The 18,130-nt window shown below is 40.1% G+C and overlaps 1 protein-coding gene across 1 annotated transcript in view; it reads left to right on the top strand.

Moving 5' to 3' along the window:
• cad (carbamoyl-phosphate synthetase 2, aspartate transcarbamylase, and dihydroorotase) overlaps window positions 1–18,130 on the top strand; it is a 47,294-nt gene that overhangs the window by 9,895 nt on the left and 19,269 nt on the right. Inside the window, exons 6-25 of the mRNA XM_057823021.1 lie at window positions 360–531; window positions 970–1,155; window positions 1,229–1,338; window positions 1,412–1,554; window positions 3,866–3,997; window positions 4,063–4,296; window positions 5,552–5,773; window positions 5,847–6,035; window positions 6,107–6,231; window positions 6,306–6,439; window positions 6,501–6,613; window positions 6,829–6,993; window positions 9,259–9,344; window positions 9,410–9,656; window positions 11,084–11,182; window positions 11,251–11,475; window positions 11,539–11,721; window positions 14,016–14,234; window positions 14,328–14,495; window positions 14,564–14,746. Coding sequence (XP_057679004.1) covers window positions 360–531; window positions 970–1,155; window positions 1,229–1,338; window positions 1,412–1,554; window positions 3,866–3,997; window positions 4,063–4,296; window positions 5,552–5,773; window positions 5,847–6,035; window positions 6,107–6,231; window positions 6,306–6,439; window positions 6,501–6,613; window positions 6,829–6,993; window positions 9,259–9,344; window positions 9,410–9,656; window positions 11,084–11,182; window positions 11,251–11,475; window positions 11,539–11,721; window positions 14,016–14,234; window positions 14,328–14,495; window positions 14,564–14,746 — 3,335 coding nt within the window. The remainder of the gene's footprint in view (window positions 1–359; window positions 532–969; window positions 1,156–1,228; window positions 1,339–1,411; window positions 1,555–3,865; window positions 3,998–4,062; window positions 4,297–5,551; window positions 5,774–5,846; window positions 6,036–6,106; window positions 6,232–6,305; window positions 6,440–6,500; window positions 6,614–6,828; window positions 6,994–9,258; window positions 9,345–9,409; window positions 9,657–11,083; window positions 11,183–11,250; window positions 11,476–11,538; window positions 11,722–14,015; window positions 14,235–14,327; window positions 14,496–14,563; window positions 14,747–18,130) is intronic.

The following is an 18,130-nucleotide window of genomic DNA, read 5'->3' as shown; positions in this document are numbered from 1 at the left end:
AGATAATAAAAGCCTCAATAAAAACATGAATAGTAAGTATTGGCCGCTTTTAACCGATAAGTGCATGTTTTGGACGTCTCGCCGCGTAGAAGGAATTGCAGTAACCCGGAAGTATTCGTCGATTGACAGTGACAATCTACGTCATCACACCGAGCGTCCATAAAGCATGGCGCCCTGCGTAGGTCAAAACATGTACTAAATCTTATAGATTTCGAAATTAATGCCAATATTTTGTGTGTTTCTAATAACATTTTAGTAAGAACAATTGTGGCTTATTAGAGTTTACAAGTCTTTCAGTCTGAGGTTCCCTTTTAGCAAGCCATCATTAACTGATGAGAATTTTTTTTGGTTCCCTCCAGAATTTGACGGTTTGTTCATCAGCAACGGTCCCGGCGACCCGCTCCTCTGTCAGGCAACAATCGACAACGTGCGGAGAGTTGTGGGTGTGGATCACCCTAAGCCAGTTTTCGGAATATGCCTGGGACATCAGCTGCTCTCCTTGGTCATTGGAGCAAAGACATACAAGATGAAGTCAGTAAATTTGGTTGAATCTATTTCTCCACAGTGACTTTAAAAGGTCTTCATTCATGTCCTGGAACTATTTTTTTTGGGTCAAAACTAACCATCCGTTTGCACTCAGTGACCTGCTTTTTTTTTTTTTTTAATTCCTCATGTGAAATGCAGCTTCTTGTCGCTCTCAGCAGTTTAGCCTTCGTGTTTATGATTAAAACAGAACAAACAAAGTGAGATGAATCCCAACAGCTGTTTTTTCCAAGGTTACTTCAACCAACATGGAATGACAACTCTCAAAATGTCGCTGTGCGAAAATGTAGTCAGACTGGGGATGGCAAAGTACTATGTCTCAAATAATTATCAAGAGTATTACAATATTGATCGCATAAAATGTATTTTCTACGTTTGCCCTGATTTATTTGCTAATTTGATAAGACTACATCATTACATTGGCAGGTATGGCAACCGTGGTCACAACCAGCCATGCCTCCACAAGGGCACCGACCGTTGCTTCATCACCAGTCAGAACCACGGCTTCGCGGTGGACCCCGACACTTTGCCGAGCGACTGGGACGTTCTCTTCACAAACGCCAACGACCACACCAATGAGGGCATCGTGCACAACACGCAGCCACTCTTCAGGTACAGATTCTAGCGAGGAAATTTTCCTCACTTGTATCCTGGATAATAACTTTAAATCCTTTTTTCATCTCAGTGTCCAATTCCATCCCGAGCACATGGCCGGCCCGACAGATCTGGTCGGCTTGTTTGATGTGTTTCTCGACACCGTCAGAGATCATAAGGAGGGCAACGCTGGCAAATCTGGTAATTTGTTGAAGGGGGTACCGCACGACACCAGTGAGCACCTTTGTGACACTTGAGTCTCGTTTTTCCGCAGTGAAGCAGCGTCTGATGGATCATCTCACCTACCTGGGCTCTCCCAAGCCTGAAGACATGTCCCGACCGAGGAAGGTCCTCATCCTGGGCTCTGGAGGGCTTTCCATTGGACAGGCTGGCGAGTTTGACTACTCAGGCTCTCAGGTTGGTAGTTTCCCTTTCACATGAAGTGTATTTATCACCGTTTTGTCAACAGGATTGACAAACTTTGTTATGGCATAGACTTCATAATATACTGACAGGACACGGAGCTGATTAATAGGTGGCCTGCATTATTACCGTGGCTGTCAAAGCTGACCGAGTGAAATCATGAATGCTTAAATCCCTGAATTCTTTATAGATATGGACGTAAAACAGTCTCGATTCTTGGTTTAAAGCAGAAAAACAGCCAGTTAGCATTTATTTTACGTAAATATTGCGAACTATGAAGCTCGTCGGTAAGCTAATGTACTGGCTGCCTGATGAAAACAAAGACCTCCTTTCGTTGAAAATTGTTGTGAATAAATGCTTAAATCCCTGAATCCTTTATAGATATGGATGTCAAACAGTCCCGATTCTTGGTTAAAACCAACAAAAAAAAAAAAAAAGTGCAGTTAGCATTTATTTTACGTAAATATTGCGAACTATGACGCCAGTCAGTAAGTAAATGTAGCAGCCGCCTTATGAAAACAAAGAGCTTTTTCTGTTGAAAATTCTTGTGAATAAATGCTTAATCCCCTGAATCGATTGTCCTTCATCAATTCTTGGTTAAGATTAAGAGCAAAAAAAAAAAACGTGAGGTTAGCATTTATTTTACGTAAATATTGCAAACTAAGATGCTAGTCAGTAAGCAAATGTAGCGGCGGTCTTATGAAAACAAAGAACTTTTTCTGTTGAAAATTCTTGTGAATAAATGCTTAAATCCCTGAATTCTTTATAGATATGGATGTAAAACTGTCTCGATTCTTGGTTAAAAGCAAAAAAATGTGCAACTAGCATTTATTTTACGTAACTATTGTGAACTATGATGCTAGTCAGTAAGCAAATGTAGCGGCCGCCTTATGAAAACAGCTTTTATTGTTGAAAATTCTTGTGAATAAATGCTTAAATCCTTGAATTCTTTGTAAATATGGACGTAAAACAGTCTTGATTGTTGGGTAAAAGTGAAAAAAAAAAAAAAAAAATTGCAGTTAGCATTTATTTTACGTAAATATTGCAAACTATGATGCTAGTCAGTCAGCAAATGTAGCAGCCGCTTTATGAAAACGGAGCTTTTTCTGTTGAAAATTCTTGTGAATAAATGCTTAAATCCCTGAGTTCTTTACATAGATATGGACGTAAAATAATTTCGATTCTTGGTTAACAGCAAAAAACGTGCAGTTAGCATTTATTTAAATTTTGCGAACTATGATGCTAGTCAGTCAGCAAATGTAGCGGGGGTTTTATGCAAACAGAGCTTTTTCCGTTGAAATTTCTTGTGAATAAATGCTTAACCCTTTAATGCCTGCAATATGAAGCAATTGACAGAGAATCACAAAATTTGAAAAATAAGGTCTTAATGAAACCTTTTTTTTTTCCAAATTTATAAAAAGGAAAAAAATAAAATGTGTAATAAGCGCTCTAATATCTATACCCCTTGCTAAATCCTGTTTTTTTTCTCATGGAACCTGCAGATGCATGAGTTGACTTGCATCCATTTTTTTTTTTTGAGGAAAGATTTCAAAATTCTGAATTAGTCTCAAAATCATGAAATTGTAAGTGTATCAAATGTGATATATTTGGCAAAAAAAAGGGTTAAATCCCTGAATTTTTTTTAGATATGGATGTAAAACAGTCTCGATATTTGGTTTGAAAAAAAATATATATATGGAGGTAAAACAGTCTCGATTCTTGGTTTAAAAAACAAAACAATCGGGCAGTCAGCATTTATTTTACGTAAATATTGCGAACTATGACGCCAATGCCGTAAGCAAATGTAGCGGCCGCCTTATGAAAAAAAAAATTGTTTGAAAATTAGTTGAAAATTCTTGTGAATAAATGCTTAAATCCGTGTATTCTTTATAGATATGGATGTAAAACAGTCTCGATTCTTGGTTTAAAGCAAAAAAAACGTGCAGTTAGCATTTACATAAATATTGTGAACAATGACGCCAGTGCCGTAGGGGCTAATTTCTCACATTGATTTTTTTTCACAATGTTTCAAAATGCATGCATTGTACGAAATATATAATAATTACCTTGAATCCTCGAACAAATCAATCCTGAGACAATCCCTCCTGTCTGTATGCGGTACAGCTTTCGTAATTTTTCAACCTAAATCCGTCGTTGAATCGCTGCATACGTTTTGAGAATAACTGCGACCGACTGAAGCGGAGCGTAGGACGGCCCCCTACTTGAAGGCGTGCAGCAGTGTATGGGGACTATGACCCGTCAATATAATTATGAAGTCTATGGTTATCATGTTTTTTGCTTTCAGGCTATTAAGGCTCTGAAGGAGGAGAACATTCAGACAGTGCTGATCAACCCCAACATTGCTACGGTGCAGACTTCCAAGGGTCTGGCAGACAAGGTTTACTTCCTGCCAATTACGCCAGCGTATGTAACTCAGGTATGGACATTTTGTAAAATTTACCGGTCCATTGGCAGCGCACTGACAGACTCAATCACTCCAAGGTCATCAAAAACGAGCGTCCAGACGGTGTCCTGCTGACGTTTGGTGGGCAGACGGCGCTCAACTGCGGTGTGGAACTGACCAAGCTGGGCGTGTTGGAGAAGTACAACGTGAAGGTTCTGGGCACACCAGTGTCCTCCATCGAGATGACCGAGGACAGGAAGATCTTTGTGGAGAAGATGGAGGAGATCAATGAGCACGTGGCGCCCAGCGAGGCGGCTTTATCTGTAGAGCAGGTGACAAAACATGAAAAATCATGAGAAACCTAGTGAACTTTGACTTTTGACTGTAGGAGTGGGAACGTCTCGGTACCTCACGATACGATACGATTTGCGAACGATAACGATGATCTGACGATATGGTGATACAACGATTATAGATACATTCAGAAAATCATTCTAGGATATTCTACAAACAACTAATAAACAAAAAGACAAGCTTCTGCTGTGAATTGGAGTGAGTTTATCATTAGTAGACGTCCAATCCATTTGAACTGGGAGGGTGGCAGCGAATGAACATTCGTTCATTCGCTGCCATCCCTCCCACTTCAAACGGATTGAACGTCTATGGCTGTCAATGCCAGGCAATGAGGTAATTTTGGGCCATTTAAGGTCATTTACCTGTTCATTTTCAGTTACTTCCTGTTGATTTGGGGGTATTTTATGGGTCTCTTTCTGTTTATTTTGAGTTGCAGAACAGGAAATGACCTGGGAATCACCCAAATGAATGGGCAGTGACTCAAACTCAACAGAAAATGACCTGTAAATGCCCTAAAATGAACAGCAAGTAACCTGTAAATGCCCTGAAAATCGGACCGAATGACTGAATGCTCTGGTTTCGAATGAACGAACGTTCCCAGTAGGGTTGGGCATCGTTTGAAATTGAACGATTCCGATTCCATGTTTCGATTCAGGTTCCGAACGAATTTGATTCCGATTCTTTTAAGAGGCAGAGTCAAAAAAAAAGAAAAAAAAAAAGCAGGGTCCAAAAATTGCATAGTTTATATTTAAGTCTTAACTTCTCAACGTTTTTTTGAATTAAATTAACTTCTCACAGGGCTAATTATAACTTGTATATCAATGTCAGTCTTTAAACTCGTGCAATTTTTTCCCGCTCGGCGATCAGGGCATCGAAACAAGGAATCGAAATTTAAAAATTCGAACGATTCCGGGAGTATCAGAGTGTTAGAACCGGTTCCCTTCAATACTCGATTCTCGATGCCCAACCCTCGTTCCAAGTCTAAATGGATTGGGCGTCGAGCACCGTCAATGCAGCCTTACAGTTAACTGAGACACTATTATGATGGAAGATTTGGTAGAAACTTGTTGGTTCATTTTTATTTATTTTTTTTAACACATTGACACCTTTTCAAAATATATCTCGATTCTTGGCAGAAGCATATCTATAACCTTTTGGGATACAAAGTATCACGATATATCACCATTTCGATATTTTGTCACACCCCGAATTGACTGCTTGTCATACTTCTAGGCAGTGGCTGCCGCAGAACGCCTGGGCTACCCCGTGCTCGTGCGTTCGGCCTTCGCTTTGGGCGGCCTCGGATCGGGCTTCGCCAACAACAGCGAGGAGCTGACGTCACTGGTCACGGCGGCTTTTGCGCACACCTCGCAAGTGCTGGTGGACAAGTCGTTGAAGGGTTGGAAGGAAATTGAGTACGAGGTGGTGCGCGACGCCTACGACAACTGCGTCACTGTGAGTCCGTGCTAGATGACAGTTGGGTGTCAATTCATGTTGAGTGTTGATATAACAGTTTTGTTCTGTTCAGGTATGTAATATGGAGAACATTGACCCACTGGGAATCCACACCGGGGAGTCTATCGTGGTGGCGCCTAGTCAGACGCTCAATGACCACGAGTACAACATGCTGAGAAACACCGCCATCAAGGTCATCCGCCATCTTGGCATTGTAGGAGAGTGCAACATCCAGTATGCGCTCAATCCTGAATCGGAACAGGTAAGATGCTAAAATGGTGTAGCCCACTTACAAGATTATTGTTGTTCGATATGTCTTTTGTTGTTTTTCAGTACTACATTATCGAAGTGAACGCCCGCTTGTCCCGCAGCTCCGCCCTGGCCAGCAAGGCCACAGGTTATCCTCTGGCGTACGTGGCAGCTAAACTGGGCCTTGGGATCCCTCTACCGCAACTCAAGTATGACCAGAACCACCACACTCCTATTTCACTCATGTAGAGCCCTTTCACCCAGATGTGTGGTTTCTTTGCAGAAATTCCGTCACCAACTCAACCACAGCCAATTTCGAGCCCAGTTTGGACTACTGCGTAGTAAAGGTGCCTCGCTGGGATCTGAGCAAGTTCTTGAGGGTCTCCACTAAAATCGGAAGCTCCATGAAGAGCGTTGGTAAGTGCTAATGTATTTTAAGTGGACATATTACGGAATAAACATTGACCGATCTGTTCAGGTGAGGTCATGGCTATTGGCCGCAGCTTCGAGGAGGCCTTCCAGAAAGCTCTGAGGATGGTGGACGAGAACTGCGTAGGGTTTGACCACACCATCAAGCCTGTCTCTGAACAAGTGAGGAGCTCTTTGACAAAACACAAAATGGAACTGATATGTGGCTGTGGCTCTGCTTGTTTACTTCAGACACCTCGCACTGCTTCTTGAGTTTAATTTGAAAGCAGGTGCAATTAGTTTCTGCGGTATTTGATACTTTGACTTTTTAAAACCGTGACAGAACGGTACACCTTCTAACCAGTTATCGACACATTTCTAATAACCTCTGCTCACAGGAGCTTCAGACGCCTACTGACAAGCGCATATTCGTTCTGGCTGCCGCGTTGCGTGCCGGCTACACTGTGGACCAACTGTATGAGCTGACTAAGATTGACCGCTGGTTCCTACACAAGATGAAGAACATTGCCGACCATGAGCGACTACTAGAGATGTACAACCAGGTGGGATTTTACACAAAACTAACTACACGACTTGACGAGGCATGTGCTGGTCACCGGTTTCGAGGTTTACCGTGGTATGAAAATGTCACGGTTTCAAAACTAGCTATTTTTTATGTCTAAGAAATGCAACAAAAAATTCGTGGCTTGGAGTGGAAGCGCTCTTCCCTGCCCCTCCGGTTGTTGCTCTGTCCCGTGTCTGTCGGTGACATTACAACTGATTCTTTTCCCCCCCTCAAAAAAGACAAAGTCGCTAGTATGGGAGTACTTCGGCTACTGAAAAGAAACAGACGGCCGCGGCTTAGAGGAAGAAGGACAGCCGACATGGTGTGGGTGGTTGCCAGGAGAAGCAACACTTCCAACATGATTCACAGACCACCGCTGTCATGAACGTTTCCCACCAGCTATGAGAGTTCACTCCAGCGTGTTTAGTGTGTCAAGCGATGGTAAAACAAATACTATCACGTAAGCTTGTTAACGAGGCAGATAACGTGGCTAGTTGGCATGCCAAGACCTCCAACTAGTTTCCTCTCTACCATTAGCCTACTTTTGTAACGTCTTCCGCCATTGTAAACATCTGTTCAAAATAACATTTTTAGAATACAGCCTGTGGTGTTTTTTCTCTCTGGGGACTTTCTGTGTTGAGAGAGGTTGGGCGTGTGTGTATTATGTGTAAATAATGATTCCAGTCATACACACGCGCTCTGTCTCTTACTATTGCTCTCCATTAATATTCAACTATCGGTAATTAATATTAGTAATAGTAGTGGTTTGTGTTTTACATAAAATCAATTTGATCATGGCATATTAGGGCTGCAGCTATCGATTATTTTAGTAGTCGATTAATCGATGAACTATTTAGTGCGAATAATCGAGTAATCAGATAAGGAATATACAAAATTAAAAGCTTAAAAATTAATCGCAATTCAAACCATCTATAAACGATGCCATATTTTTCTGTAAATTATTGTTGGAATGGAAAGATAAGGCACAAGACTGATATATACATTCAACATGCGGTACATAAGTCCTGTATTTGTTTATTATAACAATAAATCCACAAATGGCATTATTAACAGTCTTTCTGTTTAAGTGATCCACGGATAGTAAGACTTGTACTAACATTTATCTTTTAAGAACTACAAATTTTATATTGAATCCCCGCTAAAATTAAAATAAAATTTTGTAAAATTTTCAATCAAAAAATAAACTAGTAGCTCGCCATTGTTGATGTAAAAAATTACACAATGCTCATGGGTGCTGAAACCTATAAAATCAGTCGCACCCAAGCGCCAGCAGAGGGCGACAAAACACCAAAAAACACAAGTAACAAGTGGACAGTACACTGTGCTGTCATTTTAATCTGTTTGAGCAGGGCATGTGCATTAAATGCGTCAAATATTTTAACGTGAATAATTAAACAAATGAATTACCGCCCGTTAATGTGATAATTTTGACAGGCCTAAAAAAAAAAATAAAAAATAAAAAATGACTATCTATGTACAACAAAAGAACAATTGCTTAACTTACATAGCAAAGTCTGCTAGCTTAAATTCTATAAAAAACTTTTATTTATTTATTTATTTTTACAGTGCTTTTAACAAATGGTTCAGACACATATTCCCACAAAAAACAGCTAAATATACCTATAAACTAAAATATGAATGCATTAAAAAAACCTTAGGTTGGTCTTAACAGGGAGCAGCTGGATTCAGCCATGTGAAAAGAGGCAGACTAGACGGCAGTGTATCCACCCAAATCAATAAAGCTAAATGCAAACACTTTCAAAACAAACCATAACAATGCCGCTTTAATTAAACGAATACTTGAAGCAGCAAAATTCAAATCTTTTTTTTTTCTAATCGAATACGCGAGTTAATAGATTAATCGTTACAGTACTGTAGTATATTGTTTAAGTCCAGTTCTATATTAGCAAGGGTTCTTGTTCTAATGTTGAGCAACCTGAGCTGTGGCTTAAGGTTATTATTTAAATATTTTTTTTTTTTTTTTAATATTTCAGTTATTTGTTTTTCGTCATTTTATTTATTTTAACATTCTATTCATGTTGATGTTAAAAAATAAAAAAATCCTGTTAAATGGAGAAGTGTTTTTTTTTTTTTTTTTTTTTTAAACCCATATATCTCAAAATAACACATTTTAGAGACATAATTGTACTACCGTGAAACTGCGGTATTTTTGCCTGAGGTCATAATACCTGCCTCGACGCTAAGCTGCCTTACCCAGGTTTGTTACTCATTTGCCCCACAGGATGAGAGCCTAATGCCGCCCGAGGTGATGCGCAAGGCCAAGCAGCTAGGCTTCTCCGACAAGCAAATCGCGCTGGCTGTTCAGAGGTGGGAAGAACTTGAAGATAAATCCCAGAATTTATTTCCGTGACATCCTTATTTCTCGTCCTCAGCACAGAGTTAGCAGTGAGAAAGCTGCGCCAAGATTGGTCCATCCTCCCTGTGGTCAAGCAGATCGACACGGTGGCGGCGGAGTGGCCAGCCTTCACCAACTACCTGTACCTCACCTATAACGCCGCCCAGCACGACCTGAGCTTCAGCGACCAGCACGTCATGGTGATCGGATCGGGCGTGTACCGCATCGGCAGTAGCGTGGAGTTTGACTGGTGCGCGGTCGGCTGCATCACAGAGCTCCGGAAGGTACTTCACTCAAACGGCGCTCATAGACGTCATAATGTATTGACAAGACGCGGGGCCAATTTATAAGGGGCCTATCTCCGTCAAAGCTGACAGAGTGGAAATGCAGACAAAGAGTTTTTTCTGTTAAAAATTGTTGTGAATAAATGGTTAAATGCCTGAATTTTTATAGATATGGACGTAAAACAGTCTCCATTCTTGGTTAAAAGTAGGGCTGTCAAAATTATTGCGTTAACGGGCGGTAATAACTTTTTTAAATTAATGACGTTAAAATATTTGACGCAGTTAACGCACATGCCCCGCTCAAACAGATTAAAATGACAGCACAGTGCAATGCCAACTTGTTACTTGAGTTTTGTCACCCTTTGCTGGCGCTTGGGTGTGACTGATTTTACGGCCTTAAGCACCCATGAGCACTGTGTAATTATTGACATCAACAATGGCGGGCTACTTGTTTATTTTTTGATTGAAAAGTTTACAAATTTTATTAAAACGAAAACATTAAGAAGGGTTTTAATATAAAATTTCTATAACTTGTCCTAACATTTATCTTTTAAGAACTACAAGTCTTTCTATCCATGGATCACTTTAACAGAATGTTAATAATGTTAATGCCACCTTGTCTATTTATTGTTATAGTAAACAAATACAGTACTTACGTACCGTATGTTGAATGTATATATCCATCTTGTGTCTTATCTTTCCATTCCAACAATAATTTACAGAAAAATATGGCGTATTTTATAGATGGTTTAAATTGCGATTAATTACGATTAATTAATTTTTAAGCTGTAATTCACTCGATTAAAAATTTTAATCGTTTGACAGCCCTAGTTAAAAGCAATAAAAACGTGCAAGTAGCATTTATTTTACGTAAATATTGCGATCTATGAGGCTAGTCAGTAAGGAAATTAGCAGCTACCGTATGTAAACAAAGAGCTTTTTCTGTTGAAAATTCATGTGAATAAATGCTTAAATGCCTGAATTCTTTATAGATACGGACACAAGAGTCTCAATTCTTGGTTAAAAGCACACAAAAAAAACGCGCAAGTAGCATTTATTTTTCGTAAATACTGCCAAGTATAATTTCAATGCTGTACCGGCTAATTTACGTTTTAAATAACGTTTCAAAATGGTACGAAAAATATAATAATTACCTTGAATCCTCGAACAAATCACTCCTGAGACAATCCCACCTGTTTGTATGCAGTACAGCTTTGGTACTTTTTCAACCTAAATCCGGTGTTGGATCGCTGCGTGTGACCGACTGCAAATAAATGAAGCAGAGTGTTGGACGGCCCCATTCGGGAAGGCTTGACGCGGTGAATGGGGATTGTGTCATGTCAATACATTATGAAGTCTATGCGTCACCTTCCTGCTTGTCCGTCATAGATTTTCAAGTAATCTGTTCATTTCGTTTCTTGGTGAAGATGGGCTACAAGACTATAATGGTGAACTACAACCCCGAGACAGTCAGCACAGACTACGACATGTGCAACCGGCTCTACTTTGATGAAATCTCCTTTGAGGTACGTTCGTTTTGTTGTTGATGGAGACATGATTCAAAAGAGTTAATTGACAAACAATGACATTTCAGGTGGTGATGGATATCTATGAAATGGAAAACCCAGAGGGCGTGATTCTGTCTATGGGAGGCCAGCTGCCCAACAACATTGCCATGTCACTGCACCGCCAGCAGTGCCGCATCCTGGGAACCTCACCTGAATTCATCGACTCGGCGGAGAACAGGTTCAAGTTCTCCAGAATGCTGGACACCATCGGCATCAGCCAGCCGCAGTGGAAAGAACTCTCTGATACTGAGGTAATATTACAACTTTTTGCTTTATAAATGCAATATTTAGCTTTAAAAATTCATGCCCTGCAGTCAGCGATAAGGTTTTGCGAGATGGTGGGCTACCCGTGCTTGGTCCGACCGTCCTACGTGCTGAGCGGAGCCGCCATGAATGTGGCTTACTGTGACGGCGACCTGGAAACGTACTTGAGCAATGCCGTGGCTGTCTCCAAAGAGCATCCCGTTGTCATCTCTAAATTCATACAGGAGGCCAAGGTGAGACTAAAAAAGATAGGGAGGTAGATACAGAAATACACTGCTGGCCAAAGGTATTGGCACCCCTGCCATTCTGTCAGATAATGCTCAATTTCTCCCAGAAAATGATTGCAATTACATTAATAAGTAATCAGACAAGTAATATCTTCATTTATTTTGCTTGAAATGAAAAAACACAAAAGAGAAAAAAAAAAAAAAAAAACTATCATTTTACACGAAACTCCAAAAATGGCCTGGACAAAAGTATTGGCACCCTTTGAAAAATCATGTGATGCTTCTCTAATTTGTGTTATTAACAGCACCTGTTACTTACCTGTGACACATTACCGGTGGTGGCAATAACTAAATCACACTTGCAGCCAGTTAAAATGGATTAAAGTTGACTCAACCTCTGTCCTGTGTCCTTGTGTTTACCACATTGAGCATGGAGAAAAGAAACAAGACCAAAGAACTGTCTGAGGACTTGAGAAGCAAAATTGTGAGGAAACAAGGGCAATCTCAAGGTTACAAAGTCCTGTATGTTCCTGTGTCAACCATGCACAGTGTCATCAATAAGTGTAAAGTCCATGGCACAGTGGCTAACCTCCCTAGATGTGGACTGAAAAGAATAATTGATGAGAGATTTCAACGACAGATTGTGCGGATGGTGGATAAAGAACCTCGACTAACATCCAAACAAGTTCAAGCTGCCCTGCAGTCCGAGGGTACAACAGTGTCAACCCGTACTATCCGTCGGCGTCTGAATGAAAAAGGACTCTATGGTAGGATACCCAGGAAGACCCCGCTTCTGGCCCAGAGACATAAAAAAAGCCAGGCTGGAGTTTACCAAACTTACCTGAGAAAGCCAAAAACGTTTTGGAAGAATGTTCTCTGGTCAGATGAGACAAAAGTAGAGCTTTTTGGGAAAAGGCATCAACATAGTTTACAGGAAAAAAACGAGGCCCTCGAAAAAAAAGATCAGGGTCCACACAGTCAAACATGGCGGAGGTTCCCTGATCTTTTGGGGTTGCTTTGCTGCCTCTGGCACTGGACTGCTTGACCGTGTGCATGACTTTATGAAGTCTGAAGACTACCAACAAAATTTGCAATATAATGTAGGGCCCAGTGTGAGAAAGCTGGGTCTCCATCAGAGGTCATGGGTCTTCCAGCAGGACAATGACTCAAAACACATTTCAAGGATGAAAAACCAACTCCACGACGCAGCTGAGATTGTTCGACGCAACGGCGACCAGTTGGCCCAGTTAATGAAGGTACAGGCGATGCTTAGCGACGCTGCCACACGACTGGCCGCAAAGATTGACGTGGAGCTGCGTGATCAAGAGAGATTCGCTCGTGCCAACCGGGCCAGAGATGACGATGACTAAACTCCTAAGGGGATGCTGACAACAAATCTACGTGGACGCAACTCAGGCGGGCCTCCACAACACCCCTAGCTGTCACCACTCACCAATCAAGGACATGGACTGATTGAAGTTACATAAATTTAATTGTGAAATTGCCATGCAAATTAATGACTTTTTGAACAATAGGCGCTAGACTGTCATTGGACTGATCATGAGCTGTTGCTTGTGCGACCTTGGTGGAAGGGGGACGGGTCCCGATAAGCTTTGGCTTTTTTTCCGTTCCCTTTGTCATGTCTCTTTTCATCTTCTTGGAGAAACAATATTTTTTATCTTTTTTTCTTCCTTTCATTTCTTCCCTTATTACATGATTTAATGCTGATGATGATGATGTTGATGTGATGATGATGATGACAAATGACAATGACAATAAATTCAAATTCAAAAAGCACGAGAAAATGGTTTGAGAGAAAGCACTGGAGACTTCTAAAGTGGCCAGCAATGAGTCCAGACCTGAATCCTATAGAACACATGTGGAGAGATCTGAAAATGGCAGTTTGGAGATGGCACCCTTTAAATCTCAGAGACCTGCCCAAAGAAGAATGGTCTAAAATTCCAGCAGAGCATTGTAAGAAACTCATTGATAGATACCGGAAGCGGTTGTTCACAGTTATGTTGTCTAAAGGTTGTGCTACCAAGTATTAGGTTGAGGGTGCCACTACTTTTGTCCGGTCCTTTTTTGAAGTTTTGTGTAAAATGATAATGTGACTTAAATCATTTTTCATTCTCTTTTGTGTTTTTTCATTGCAAGCAAAATGAATGAAGATATTACTACCAAAGCATTTGTAATTGCAATCATTTTCTAGGAGAAATTGAGCATTATCTGACAGAATTACAGGGGTGCCAATACTTTTGCTCAGCAGTGTATGTCTGTAAAATAATGGTATCCAACAGGAAATAGACGTAGACGCGGTGGCGTGCGACGGCGTAGTGATGGCTTTCGCCGTGTCCGAGCATGTAGAGAACGCCGGCGTGCACTCGGGCGACGCCACGCTCGTGACCCCCCCTCAGGATCTCAACCAGAAGACCATCGAAAGGATCAAGATGATCGTCCACGCCATTGGGCAAGAACTGCAGGTCACAGGACCTTTCAACTTGCAGTTAATTGCAAAGGTACAAAGTTCTAGTTCATCCTGGTTAAAAGCTAGAGGGCGGAGCTTAAAGGTGCAACATCATCACTGTTTTTGATTGGCTTTGTGTCGCCAGGATGACCAGCTGAAGGTGATTGAGTGCAATGTCCGGGTCTCGCGCTCCTTCCCCTTCGTATCGAAGACTCTGGGAGTGGACCTCGTCGCGCTGGCGACGCAAGTCATCATGGGCGAGGAAGTGGAGCCTGTTGGCCTGATGAGGGGGAAGGGCATCGTGGGTGTTAAGGTAAGCTCTTTTTCCCACCTTTCCCCCATGGTTCCTCTGCTGACATCGCCCATTTGTGTTCCTCTCAGGTTCCTCAGTTTTCCTTTTCACGGCTGGCTGGCGCTGATGTAGTGCTCGGCGTGGAAATGACAAGTACCGGTGAAGTGGCATGTTTTGGCGAAAACCGCTACGAGGCTTACCTCAAAGCCATGCTTTCCACTGGTTTCAAAATTCCCAAGAAGAACATTCTTCTCTCCATTGGCAGCTATAAGGTAATGTAATTTTCCAACTTCTCATCTTGAATACAGCCATAGACTTCATAATGATATTGACGGGGCGCGGAGCCGATTAAATAGGGGTTAGGTTAGGGGGTAGGCATTGTTGGCGCGGCCGTGAAAGCTGGCCAAGTGGATTCACAGACAGAGCTTTTTTCGTTGAAAATTCTTCTGAATAAATGCTTAAATCCCTGAATTCTTTATAGATATGGACGTAAAACAGTCTCGATTCTTGGTTAAAAGCAAAAAATAAAAACGTGCAGTTAGCTTTTTTTTTTTTTTTACATAAATATGTCGAAGTACAATGCTAGTCTGTCAGTCATTGTGGCGGCCGCCATATGTAAACAGAGCTTTTCTGGTGAAAATTCTTGTGAATAAATGCTTAAATCCCTGAATTCTTTATAGATATGGACGTGATACGGTCTTGAGTCTTGGTTAAAGGCGAAAAAAAAAAAAAAAGTGCAGTTTGCATTTATTTTACGTAAATATGTCAAGTATGATGCTAGACTGTCAGTCATTGTGGCGGCCGCCATATATGTAAACAGCTTTTCCGGTGAAACTTATTGTGAATAAATGCTTAAATCCCTGAATTCTTTATAGATATGGACGTAAAACAGTCTCGATTCTTGGTTAAAAGCAAAAAAAAAAAAACAAAAAAAAAACGTGCAGTTAGCATTTATTTTACGTACATATGTCAAGTATGATGCTAGTCTGTCAGTCAATGAGGCGGCTGCCATATGTAAACAGCTTTTCCGGTGAAAATTCTTGTGAATAAAATAAATCCCTGATTTCTTTATAGATGTAGACATAAAACAGTCTCGATTCTTGGTTAAAAGCAAAAAAAAAAAGGTGCAGTTAGCATTTTACGTAAATATGTCGAAGTACGATGATAGTCTGTTAGTCACTGTGGCGACCGGCATATGTAAACAGAGCTATTTCGGTGAAAATTCTTGTGAATAAATGCTTAAATCAATGAATTCTTTATAGATATGGACGTGATACGGTCTTGAGTCTTGGTTAAAAGCAAAAAAAAAAAAAAAAAGGAAAAAAAAAAGTGCAGTTTGCATTTATTTTACGTAAATATGTCAAGTATGATGCTAGACTGTCAGTCATTGTGGCGGGCGCCATATGTAAACAGAGCTTTTCCGGTGAAAATTATTGTGAATAAATGCTTAAATCCCTGAATTCTTTATAGATATGGACGTAAAACAGTCACGATTCTTGGTTAAAAGTAGGCCTGAACGATATTGGAAAAAACTATTGTTGCGATTTTTTTTAGGTTTGCAATATATTGCGATATTATATTGCGATATTAAAAAAAAAAAATCTATCTTTTTTAAAGAAATTTTCACTAAATGACTTGAATAGCTGTTTGGAAATACTTTACATAACACACCGTGACCACAGTGTATTCATATAATACCGTTTAATTTGTGAATGATGAAGATTTCTGTATGAAGGTATCCAGGAAGTCATGTCTGCAAAAAATAGATCATTTATTGAATACAATATTTTACACTTCAACAGCAGCAAATACATTAAATGATAAATAAAAGAGCAGGTGCATTAGTCCCCTAAGTTTTTGACAAAATATAACAATAAATAAAAACTTCTGTAAAATAACAACAAAGTTGTCAACATATTTGAACAAAAATATTAAATATGACAAATAAAAGAGTTGTTCACAAACTATAACAATAAATAAAAACCTCAGTAAAACAACAAAGTTGTCAACATATTTGAACAAAAATATTAAATATGACAAAAGAGTTCACAAACTATAACAATACATAAAAACCTCAGTTAAACAACAAAGTTGTCAACATATTTGAACTTAAATATTAAATCTGACTAATAAAAGTGCAAGTGCATTAGTCCCCTGAGTTGTTTACACAAAATATAACAATATAAAACTGCAAAACGGCAACAAAGTTGTAAAAATATTTCAACAAAAATATTAAGTATCAAAACTTTATGTGCAGCTGTACTATATATAGTTATTTGAAAAATACGGTTTACAATAAATTTAAATATAAAAGAAACAAACTCAATTGAACTTGTAAATAATTGAACTGAATAACTGCAAATAACTGTGATGAATAACAGAACCATTTTAACTCCCAAATTTCCTGCCTTCCTGATAGCTGTCACATCAATAAAAAGAAGAAAAGACATTCCTTCAGCTGTGTTATGTATTTGTCTGCATATCGTCCACCTTCCTTGCTCAGCAATTCTCAACTGGGTCTCATAGGTTTTTGGCCAAGACTATTAGTTTATCCACTATAGCAGGCTTGAGACAATAACGTTGGCACGTAACAATGTTCCCACCTGTGCTAAAAAGCCTCTGATGGGGAGCTCGTAGCAGGAATGCATAGATACCTGCGTTTTAAATGGTCCCACATGTTTGACAGATTACTTCTTGTTGAGGCAACCATGGCGAGGCACTGTCGACAGGGCTGTTTTTTGTCCCTTATAGTCTTGTTCTTGCCAAAATACTTCCAAAACTCCTTTTGGATACAGTCTTCCTTGCTCCTCCAACGTGTTGATTGCTTGCTTTCACTTTGAGAACGGGCCCTCCTCCCTCCGCTCTGCTGTTCGGCCCCTCCTCCCTCCACTCCGCTGTTGCAGGGGGAGGGGGAGGAGCCGATGACTTGCTGGAGAGAAAGAGAAACTGTGCGCTTTTTTCCCCTCTCCTTCCTCAAAACAAACGTTTGTGGATTAAAAAAAATGAAATTAAAAAACTATCGCACGTCCTTGCGATGGGACTATTGCACATGCGCACATCGCGATGGCGATGTTTAAACGATATATCGTTCAGGCCTAGTTAAAAGCAAAAAAAAAAACAAAAAAAAAAAAACGTGCAGTTAGCATTTATTTTACGTACATATGTCAAGTATGATGCTAGTCTGTCAGTCAATGAGGCGGCTGCCATATGTAAACAGCTTTTCCGGTGAAAATTCTTGTGAATAAAATAAATCCCTGATTTCTTTATAGATGTAGACGTAAAACAGTCTCGATTCTTGGTTAAAAGCAAAAAAAAAAAGGTGCAGTTAGCATTTTACGTAAATATGTCGAAGTACGATGATAGTCTGTTAGTCACTGTGGTGACCGCCATATGTAAACAGAGCTATTTCGGTGAAAATTCTTGTGAATAAATGCTTAAATCAATGAATTCTTTATAGATATGGATGTAAAACAGTCTCGATTCTTGGTTAAAAGCAAAAAAAAAAAAAAAAAAAGTGCAGTCAGCTTTTATTTTACGTAAATATGTCGAAGTACGATGCTAGTCTGTCAGTGACTGTGGTGACCGCCATATGTAAACAGAGCTTTTTCGGTTAAAATTCTTGTGAATAAATGCTTAAATCCCTGAATTCTTTATAG

Source organism: Corythoichthys intestinalis, chromosome 19 (assembly GCF_030265065.1).
Source record: "Corythoichthys intestinalis isolate RoL2023-P3 chromosome 19, ASM3026506v1, whole genome shotgun sequence".
In the NCBI taxonomy this organism is placed as follows: domain Eukaryota; kingdom Metazoa; phylum Chordata; class Actinopteri; order Syngnathiformes; family Syngnathidae; genus Corythoichthys; species Corythoichthys intestinalis.
This window is presented reverse-complemented; position numbering and strand designations above follow the sequence as displayed.